Consider the following 10,995-nt stretch of genomic DNA (forward strand, 5'->3'; position numbering starts at 1 on the left):
TGTATAAGTATTAACAAAAACAAATATCTGAATTCAGTTCCCGAATGCAAGATAAGCTTACAGTTTGTTATTTCTAAGGTCTGAAAATCTTTAGAAGTTCAATTCAAATGCTGAGCTCACCACTTTTCGAAGTGTTAGTTTACCCTTTATATAATCTTACCATTTAAATGTTCAGATTGAATAAAGGAAACCCGATAAAAACACACCTCTAATTTAAACAAAACCTCGGGGTGTAATAAGTTTATGTTTCACATAAATATCAACAAATATTCAAGAAAGAGGATCCATTCTAAAAGGGGCTTACAGGCCTAGAAGAGTTCCTCACTTTCCACGACTTCCTTCAGTTCAAGGAGCTCCAGGAGACCTTTCCCCTTTGTTTCATTCCTCACCAGCTCATCGATGACCCGGTATTGACCAGGATCTATAAGCAAAGTGAGGTGTAAAGTGGCCTCGTCCCATTCCTCGTGCTCCACGGTGTTTGCCAGTTTTACAACCGATTCCTTTAGCTTGCCACCGCCTTCCTTTCCTGCAAAGCTAACACGCAGCTTCATACGTGATCTTTCAATGGGAAGGTGCTCCCTGAGCATCTTGATGGCCTCCAGTGTGTTCTGCTTAGTGTTTCGGTTCATCTTTACGGAAAAGTGAGCATCTTTCAAGGATTTTTCAATTATAGAGGCGGGATATGGACGACGTGTCTCTGGATTTACACATAAAGCAGCTACACTATTTACGATACTATTAAGCTGAGTGTCCAAACAACTTTGGCGTTCCTTTTCTGACACCTGCAGTTCTCCTTTGCTTAAAATCTCCTTGCAAATCTCCGTCTCATCTGTTTTGTTGAAGGCCTTTTGCAACTCATCCTTTTTGGCCGCCTGTCCTTTGGACACATTCGTGAACACTGTATGCGTTTGCAGCACTTCATCAATATCCTTTTCGCTATATAAAAAGAAAAAAACGAACGATTTTTAATGAGTAAACCATTTCATCATAAACACGTGTTGCTTTTAGCGAAATTTACCTGTTATTCCTCCACGAAAGTACCTTGTTTTTATAGCAGGCTATTTCGAATCGCTTGCCTCCTTTTTTCAGCCTTACAATTGCGACATTTGTAAGGCGAATTTGATTTGTGGGTGTAAATATTTTGGACATTGTTATTAAAATAAAAACTGCGGAATTAGGGATGAGCAACAAAACAAAATAACTTTCGATAAGACTTAGCGATATGTTGCTTGAAAATTTATATTTATATTTTGTGCGTTTTATCACTACCGTTATTTCAAGTTAAAAGTGGTTAAGTAGTCCTTACAACTCATAAGCAATTTCAACTATTATCAAGTTACGAGCCTTTTTCTCATATAACTCCCTTTTCAAAGATATGTGACTTATGATTATATTATATATTGCTATTATATTATTTATTGAAATTCCTTTTATTAAAAAATGTACTCAAGGTTGTATTTCTTTAATATATATTTATTATAAATATTTATTTATAAATATTAGTTTATATACAATACTTTAAATAATTTTCTATTCAAAATTTCCAGCGTTATCGCTTTTCTACCTATCGCCGTTTTGTCATCTCTTCCCTTCGCTGTTGTTGTTGCCACTCTTCTTCTTCTTTACCCTATTCGCCAGAGCGCGCAGCAAACAACAAAACACAGAGTGCTCAAAAACAACGAAATCAACTGCCAAAAAATCTTAATCAATTGACTTTCGCTAAATAACTTCAAAATGTGGCCAGCAATTAAAGGAAGCATTAAAAACCCGCGTTCAGTGCTAAAATCTTTAGATTTTAAGCCAACTCCAGTGGCCCGACCGTTTAGTGGTCCCCTTAAACGGGCTACATGCCAAACAGAGGGACCACTAAACATTAGGCGAAGACGACGGCACAAGGAAAACATCGATAAACGAGCGGGCCAAAGCAACGCTGCAAAATGTTTGTAAACAGCCGCCGCAACCGCCAGGTGGCGCTGTGTCCCGAGCATTGCCAGATAAAAAAAACACCAATGCTGCTCTGAATTGTGAACGCCATTTTTATTGCAAGAAAGAAAGCCAGAGTTTTCAAGCAAAAACGCGATAAATTAACGTGTGATTATTTTAGTAAGCCAAAGAAAAAATGATTTAATCGAATTTCAAGTGTTTTGGCGTGCGAGCAGAGCGTGTGGCGCTAAAAAGTTCCAAGTTTTGGAAAGTCGAAGGAGGTGTGTGTAGGTGAGAATGGCCAAAAAATGAGGCACAAGAAATGCCCAGTAATTGTATAATAAATTTGCTTTAAAAGGTTAAATATGCTGGCAAACTGAAAATGAATTGATAAAACGCGTTGCCAACCATGTGAATTTGTATTATTTGCCCAGAAAATGTTTTATATATGTTCCCCAACTTTGTTTTTGTATGTGTGTTTGATGTCTGCGTAAAAGTCTCAAAAAAGAGACTCGTACAACAAGATCTGTAGTTGTTAAGTTAAAGAGTTTTAAATGGGATATTTACGTGTCAAAAGTTGGTTATATATGAAAAATAAGGTTTATACTTATTATTTGAAAGTTTTTTAACACTAATGGCATAATCAAAAACGTAAGAAAAAAAATTGATTTATTCATTTGTTTAAATTCTTCAAATAGGCTGGACATGATTTAACTTAACGTACTTGGTTTACCGATTCCTGGTATTATTTATGTTACGGTACTATTTTATTTTTAAATGTACCATGCGAAGGATTTAAGCAGAGGGTCATTAAAAATATACTTCTCCTAGGACTCAAGCAATACAAACTAAAATGTTTTCAGTTCTTACCATAAAACTAAACTTTTTATTTCCTTTTATAGCTTCCAAAAATGGAACAATATATAGTGCCCTTAGAGGAGCCCGTCTACTCGGATCTACAGGTAGTGCAAGTGCCCCAAGATGAGGTTGGGGTGAGTAGTATCAAAAAGCCCTAATAAATGCATTTGTAAACCGTTTTTCATTTTAGTCCTTGGTGCTCCAGGATGACCAGCAGTTGGTGTTTAACGACCAACAGCAAGTGGTTTATCAAACGGCGACTCCTGCTCAATATCAACAACCTCAACAGTCAGCTGCACCCACATACCACATCATCGGAGGCGATGATCTCGCCCAGCAGCAGCAACAACACCAACAGCAGCAGCAGCAGCAGCAACAACCCCAACAACAACAGGTAGTGATGCACCATCAGCAACACCAAGTGCAGCAGGTTCACTACCAGCAGCAGGATGCCCAGCAGCAGCAACAGCAGCAGCAGCAACAACTGCACTTAGAGCAGCAACAGCAGCAGCAGCAACAACAACATTATGTGCAGCACCAGCAGCAGCAACCCGCCATTCAGCATACACAGCAGATTTACTACACTTCAGAGCAAGTTCTGCAACCAAATGCCATTGTACAACACATGCAGCAGCAAAAGAAACAACAACAGGTACTGCAGCAGCAGCAACAACAGCAGCAGCAACAGCAGTACCAGCAGCATGCACCCACCTATCAGGTGCAAACGGCTCCCCAAGGCCAACCCCAACTGCTGCAGAGTCCCCAGCAGCAGCATCAGCAAACGCAGCAGCCGCAAACGTTGCAATTGCAGACATCGCCAGCGCAACAGCAACCGCAGCAGCACCAGCAGATTGTCTACCGAATGACCACCACCCAGCAGCCACAAAGACCCATAGGTGTAAGTTGAAAAATCCAATGTGCATTCACTAAGCAGTTCCACTGTTTAAATTCTATTTTTGTTCTTATCGATATCTACCTGTAAATATCAACATGGCTTTGAATTAATCTTCCCTGATAACCTTTTATTTTATAAATATTTTTACCGAACATAGATGCTCAACAATACGCACGTGATTGTGCAACAGCAACCCGTGTTGATCCAGGCCCAGCAGCACCAGGAGCTTATTATGCGCCAGACCGCCATTCATCCTTACAACAATCGCGTCGTTTATACCACATCGCCGCAACAGCAGCAGCAGCAACAGCACGTCATCCAGCAACACGTACAGCAGCAGCAGGTGCAGCAACAACAAGTCCAGCAGCAACAGCAGATGCAGCTGCAGGCCACCGCGCAAACAGCCCATTTGGTTCAGGCCCGAGTGGTGCCGCAGCAAACGCAAAACGTCGTGTACCAGCAGTTGCAAGTGCAAAAGGTTCCGCAGCATCAGCAGCAGGCGCCACAGCAGCCGCAGCAGCAACAACCTCAGTTGGTTGCTCAGCAGCAGTCGCAACTAGTGACCACCACTGCCACGGGAGGAACACAAATCGTGAGGACCTCGTTCAGAAAAAATTCCCAAAGAGGAGCACTTTTGGCCAGGCCAGGAACACTTATAACCACCAGGCCCACTCTCACGCCCACTACCATCGTTCGACAAGTGCGACCGCGCGGAGGGGCGGTGGGTGGTGTGCAAGGCGGGCTGGTTAGGAACATGCGTCCCACGGGCGTGCGACCAACTCGAGCTCAGCTGGTGGTGCAGACGAGCGGCGGCGAAGGCCAGACCATGCAAATAGTGACTCCCACCCAAATGAAGCACATTACGATCAGCACGAATCTCGGTCAGCCGCAGCAGCAGGCGCAACAGCAGCAGCCGCGTCACATCTTTCGCGCCCACATGGTTACTGATGGAAGTCCCCAGCAGCAGCAGCAACAACAACAGCAGCCACCGCAGCAGCAACACCAACACATGCTAATGATGCGCCAAGCTCCGATTCGTTATCGCGCTCCCGTAAGCTTGGCTTCGCAAGTTTCGGCACCAGTTCAGCCTGCTGCGCCTGCGGCAAATCCTGCATCTGGAGTGGTTCAACCGAGTAACATCGGCATGGACTTGGAGGAACGCATTCAGGCGGCCGTGCTAAAGAAGGAACAACAAAAACCCGCACCGCCCACACAAGCCGTGGCGCCCAACCAACTGCAACCGATGCAAATAGGAACGGGCACCACGTTGACCACTTACTATCCCGGGGGAGCAGCCCCGCAGGAAGAGGAGCAACAGCAGCAGCAGCAGGTAGTTCAGAATCAGGCCCAAGGAATACGTCCTGCCAGCGGGGCCAGCATGACCCTGGCAGAGTACAAGAAGCGGCAAACGCTAACAGCCTCGCCGGCTCCTGTTCCCGCACCAAATCCTGGCTTGGCACCCATGCGACCAAATGCGCCGGGAGCTCTGGTTCGTCCCACGGCAAAAATAACGCCCACACAACCACCTGCGGGCGGCTTGCCCCCGGCACTAGGATCATGCAGCCTCAGCGGGCGGTACCGGCCGCAGTGGTGGCTCCTCTGCCTGCGCCAGCATCAACTACCCAAAGTTCCTCAGTGATGAAGACCTCGCACAATAACTACGAGATCCACTCACAACATGTGCTGAATAACCGAGCTGGCCAGGAAATAGCGGAGCGCGACAAGAACAGTGCCAAGATGTTGGTAATCCTGGCCAGCGGTGAGCAGCGTTTGATCACCTTCACGCTGCCCCGTGAATCCTGCACGGTGCAGGATCTTCTCGAGCAGGTGGGCGTGCCATTCGATCACACCACCACCATCCAGTGCGTCGAGCATCGCGGTGCCAACGTGGACTTCGTGGTCACCGTGGGATTCTCGGTGAACGAATCGGCCAGCGAACTTATTTCGCGGGCGGAGGAGAGTCTGCAGATGAACCGTTCGCAGGAGAACCAAGCACCGTCAGCCGGTAATCCCAATCCTGCCACCTCGAACGCTTCACCTGCCTACGCACAAGCAAATGCCGCCGCCGAGCAGGCGAAACGCGAAGCAGCCAGTTCGGCAAGTGGAAATACTTCGGTTGGGGGAGTTTCCTCAGCCGGATCCTCGGCATCTGCGCCTTTGGAGGGCAAAAAACTTATTGATGGCTTCCTGGCCGTCTGCCAGCTGTGTGGCTTCACTGGAATGGATCATGCCCGCTGTGAGCGGTGCAAACGAGTCTTCCCGGAGCCGCCGAAACGCAAGTCCTACATACCCAAGTCCAGCGCTGCATCCTCGCCAGCTTCTTCGACATCCAGCGAGCCTGTGAGCGCAGCTGTAACCGCGGCGGAAAAGAAACGAGAGTTGGCAGCAGCCCGATTCAGCAAACAGATGGCCGGAGTGACCTATGGGTCGACGGGAGTGGGAGTCGGAGCACGGGGCCGGGGACCCATGGCCATGAGGGGCGGAAGGGCAAGAGGAGGCAGAAGAGTGCCCGAAGTTGATCCCGTGGTCCTGTTGAGCAGCGAGGACGAAGCTGACGAAGGCGAGGGAAACTCAGACACGGGAAATGTAAGTTATTCACTTGTACTTTTTGTTTCTGGATATTTTATTGACTTAAATCTTTAATGCCTGCTTTCAGCAACCCACAAACAATTCCAAACTCAATTCCAACGGCAATCTGCATGAATTGTCAGCCGCTTTTGCCTGCGAACCAAATCTGCCAGAGATCGATGAGGAGCCGCTGTACAAAGGTAAGACCCAATTAAAACACCTATTTATATCCCGTTCCCAAATCTCTGATCTTTGTTTCGATTATCTCATATGTATATGTACATATAATGTTCTATATGCGTTCTTATTTAAAATTTCGGGAAATTTATTAATAGGCAGTCGTTATTCTATTTTAATACAACAAAATATGTAGGTTTCTATTTAATTTTTAGACTTTGGGAGTTTATAAAAGCAATTACCAAGTCATTTAATAAACAAATTAAGGAAGAAACTAAATCTTAAAATTTAAAAGCTTCTTTAATTTGGTTTTTAAACATCTGTTTTAAATCCGACAATAGCATTACCTATGTGATTAAATATGGTTTATTGTTATTAATTAACAATTTAGCTCTTTCCCGCTAGCTGTTTGTTTTCGCGTTTCCTAGCTAACGGCAACTCTCATGTATAGCAATGTTGTGTGTGAGGTTATTTCGCGTTGGCAATGCCATTCTGCCACGTTTATCCGCTAGAGGGAGCCGCTGCGTGCAAGAGCACGCCATTTTTATGGCCAGCCAAAGAAGAAGCAGAAAAGCAAAGCGAATGCGAGAAAACACATCGGTTTTCCACATTCTCTTGCAATTTTCACCAGACTTGACAGTTTTAACTAGATATTATCATTAATTTAAACAACACAGACATATTGTGCTACACTACCACAATGAACGATGAAGGTAGGATTGTGGAAATACCGAAAAGAGCGAGTGAATGAAAAATGTGACTCGCAGGCCACGAGGAAAAGTGTATAATTAAATAACGACCACGAATTTTGTGTCTTTTAAGATTTTACCCGTGGCGACGTTACGAATCTTTCGGATGTTACGGACGCGGAGAAGTTCTCCACCTCCTTGAACTGCAGCTGCGTTCGCTTGGTTCCCTACAGATTCGAGATTACTGAGCCGGTAAGGCGTCACCCCCATAAAGTTCTCCGCCCTTGAATTGTGTATATATGTTTGGATGTTTTAATCGCATAGGTGTGCTTCACATCGAAGGGCGTTCGGATTGCCGGCATCCTGAAGGACAAGGACGAGAAGTTCGTGCTGCACATCCACAAGAAGGAGGTCATCAAGGTGATCGCCCACTTCGGAAATGTTGAACCCGCTCAGCCACTGGTCACTTTGTATCTCTTAAAGACCTGCGCGCAATATGTCAAGAGCCAGCTCCAGCTGCCCGACGATCAGCCTAATGAACGTAAGTGGTTTGTCATTCTGAGTCTGTAGTTGCAGTTACCAGTCAATAATACCAGTCATTTCCGTTAAATATACGTAGAGGTTTATTTTTTGAATGGAATAATTAAACAATTAATTAATGCTGACCTTTGTTATTTCAGAAGCCGGCTTTAAGACGCACAGCTATCACACCCGTCGGCTTATTCTGCTCTTCGACAGCGTAACCTTAACCGTCCGCGAACTTATCAAGTCAATGTTCAACTGTGTGGATGAGATTTCCGCCACTGACGCCGCCGAGATTCTAGAGAGGCTCGCCGACTCCGATCGCAAGACGCAGGACAAGAGCTCACAGCCACCGCCGCGCCAGCTGAGAGCGGACGAGCAGGTCAGCCTGTTGATGTATCCGCCCAAGGGAACAGGAAGTCTTTGCATCCGAATGGAGGACTACGTGTGCCTCACCAAGGAGTCCTACCTCAACGATATTATCATTGACTTTTACCTGCTCTGGCTGAGAAATACATTGATTCCAGAACCCCAGCGAGAGAGAACGCACATCTTCAGCACATTCTTTTACAAGAGATTAACAACATTGACGCGCCCAGCGGACATGAAGCAAACGGCAGCACAGAAGCGGCACGCCAGGGTGCAGAAGTGGACCAAGGTGGTCGATATATTCGACAAGGATTTTATTATAGTGCCCATTAATGAGCAGTCGCATTGGTTCCTAGCCATCATATGCTTCCCTAATCTGAAAGGCCCTGTGACTTTCGATACCAACCAACCCGTGGAACCGCAGCACTTGAAGCGTGCACGGGGCAAGAAGGTGTCCCTGCAGATTGGCAACACCACCATCACTCCGCTGAAACGTGGCGAGGGTGGACAACTTCCGGCGGCTCTGACGGCGGACAACGTTTGTCGGATAGCAGACGATGAGAGCGAGAGGGACGAGGCTGAGGGCGATGACAGTGACATGGCCTCGGAGGACAGTGAAAACTCCAACTCGGCCAAGGAGCCAGCGGCCCTGCCCACCTCAACAACTACAAGCACTCCCAGCCAACCTAGTTCACAGTCCACTCCCAGCGGTCCAGCGAGAAACATTGCTTCCGATGAAGTTCCGGCCGTCAAGCAACCGCTGATCCTCATCTTCGATTCACTGGCGGGAGCTTCGCGAAGTCGGGTGGTGGCCACGCTGCGGGATTATCTCACATGCGAGTACCGGGTGAAGAAGCCGGATGCGCAGGCGCACGTCTTCAACAAGGACAACATGCCGGGCCACTGCGTCAAGGTGCCGCAGCAGAACAACTTCACCGATTGCGGCTTATATCTACTGCAGTATGTGGAGCAGTTCTTTGGCGAGCCGATCAGAGACTACAGGCTTCCCATCAAGCAACTGACCAATTGGTTCGATTTCCTCACTGTGACCAAGAAGCGCGAGGATATAGCCAATCTTATCCAGCAGCTGATGGACGAAGGCAACCAGCAGCAAAGGCTGATATTGCCGGTTATTGAGTTCCCCACCCTGAACGGGCAGTTGGTGGAGTATCCCGAAGACACGGAAAGCGCCGAGTTTGAGGAGGAGGAGGGTCACGACGATGAGGACCCCGGTAGTGAATTGGTAAGTTGAGGAAAACCTTTTCTCGGCCTTTTAAAGCTAACCAACTCTTTCTTTTACTTTCAGCACGATGAAAATAATGCCGGCACTGACATGGAAGTGGATCCCGTTACGGAGGATTCAACGCAGGGAGCGAAAACACCGTCAGTGGGCACCGTTACCACCACAACGACGACCACGACTGGCAAGCGATTCGTGCTAAAGCGGCGCCTGCACAACGGGTCCATATCGAGTCCCAGCAATGGAAACGGAGAGGCCAGCAGTAATGGAGGCGCTTTGGTGCCCCAATTGGTGAGCACGGCGACCGCATCCACAGGAGTTTCGCCAGGAGTCCCCCACATGGCACCACGTGGACCCAGCGGGGCTCTGAAGATTCGAAAGATAGACCCGTAGCACCAACAGATTCTCGCCCTGCGAGCCCATGATCTGGATGCGCAAATTCCCCACCTGCCTGCGCTGCTCCAGCTGCCACAGCTGCGGCACCACCTGTAAATACACATTAAACATTCATCGGTTATTAATATTATGTATCTAAAGTTTTGCCCTTAAAAGAAATAAATCCTAAAATAAAGACTACATACATATATGTATTTAATACAATGAAAAGTTGCTGGTTTTCAATGCTAATATGCAAGTGGGGAATGGAGAAAGTCGATCATCTTTTTATTTGCTTGTTAGCCCTAATGCTTTGTTTCCACAAATGGTATTTCATTTGCATTAATATCAAATAACATTAATATCGTTATGACATATGTACATATTTAAATTTTTTTTTTTAATTTTAAGACCTGTTAAGTATTATTTTAGTAGATAATCTTATAAATTTTAGTGACCGCAAAAATCTGCTAAAAATGTATCTTAGTTACATTATATCAAATATTTTAATATTACATAAACTTCATATATGGTATTTAAATAGGATTTAGTTAATTTAAATATTGCCGAAAATGCAATTATAATTTCATACAATATCTAATTTGTTTGTGTTTAAGAATGGGTTGCTTGTGTGTTCTTGGGGAAGCTTTTCCGGTACCATTCCATATTACAGCCGATTTCGAGAGTCCGCCCTTGCCCAAACCAGTTTCGCATGTCTCGCCATGTAGGCTAGAATCGCCATGTAGTTGGGAACTACATGGTGAGACTCCCCGAGCCAAAGCGATGGATGTAATTGAAATTCGGTTAAAATTACCATAACGAGATCGGAAGAAACTTGCAAATGTCTAAACAACCATAACGTTGTTAGCAGCATTTAATAGTTTTGCAATATTGTGGTTAATCTTTAATTGATAGCCCCTCAACCCGCGATTTATGCCATGTAGTTACTTTAGAACATACATGGCGACCTACATGGCAACTTGAACACACACACACACTGGTGCATGCGAGACAACAACACACACAAACACGCCCCCATGTAGTTAATGGGCCAAAAAGTTAGGTTAGACTCACAGCTGCTCGCGCGGGTTGAGGGAAGGAAGAGGAGAAAAAAGAAAGAAAAGTAAGGGGTGGTGTGGAGGGTGGGAGGCGAATTGCAAGCGGAAAGCAAATGGAAAAACCTATCGAAATATCGACAGCGAGCTCGTAATAACAAATAAGAAAGAACAAATTAATAAAACAAAGAAATTACGTTGAAACTCTATAAATAAAGAAATTATGTGTTTCAATTGAACATAAATTGAAATCAAATCAAATATATATTATAAAATGTATGGGTTGTTATTTAAGTAAATTGGGCTTACAATGTCATGTAAATA

The 10,995-nt window shown here is 45.6% G+C and overlaps 2 protein-coding genes across 2 annotated transcripts; one reads left to right on the plus strand and one right to left on the minus strand.

Annotated features, from left to right (window-relative positions):
- Nucleotides 1–209: 209 nt before the first annotated feature.
- On the minus strand, nt 210–1,201 carry LOC108093217 (ribosome maturation protein SBDS). The gene is made up of 2 exons (XM_017193183.2): nt 1,019–1,201; nt 210–936 (listed from the first exon to the last, which is right to left on the minus strand). Exons 1-2 carry the CDS (start codon nt 1,147–1,149, stop codon nt 309–311), a joined length of 759 nt encoding a protein of 252 aa, XP_017048672.1. The 5' UTR covers nt 1,150–1,201; the 3' UTR covers nt 210–308.
- Nucleotides 1,202–1,617: 416 nt separating this feature from the next.
- Nucleotides 1,618–9,847, plus strand: LOC108093162 (polyhomeotic-proximal chromatin protein). The gene is given in 10 exon segments (XM_017193109.2): nt 1,618–2,214; nt 2,826–2,915; nt 2,972–3,679; nt 3,834–5,198; nt 5,201–6,262; nt 6,333–6,444; nt 7,244–7,362; nt 7,435–7,651; nt 7,791–9,244; nt 9,308–9,847. Coding segments are annotated over 9 exon segments (5,445 nt in total). The 5' UTR covers nt 1,618–2,214; nt 2,826–2,834; the 3' UTR covers nt 9,635–9,847.
- The last annotated feature ends 1,148 nt before the right edge of the window (nt 9,848–10,995 follow it).

Source organism: Drosophila ficusphila, unplaced genomic scaffold (assembly GCF_018152265.1).
Source record: "Drosophila ficusphila isolate 14025-0441.05 unplaced genomic scaffold, ASM1815226v1 contig_106, whole genome shotgun sequence".
Lineage (NCBI taxonomy): Eukaryota > Metazoa > Arthropoda > Insecta > Diptera > Drosophilidae > Drosophila > Drosophila ficusphila.

Excerpts from the sequence above, each read along its gene's own strand:
- LOC108093217 (XM_017193183.2), bottom strand. The coding sequence starts at position 1,149 with ATGTCCAAAATATTTACACCCACAAATCAAATTCGCCTTACAAATGTC. Across the intron at positions 937-1,018 it reads CTTTCGTGGAGGAATAACAG|CGAAAAGGATATTGATGAAG; the intron begins GTAAATTTCGCT and ends CTTTTTATATAG.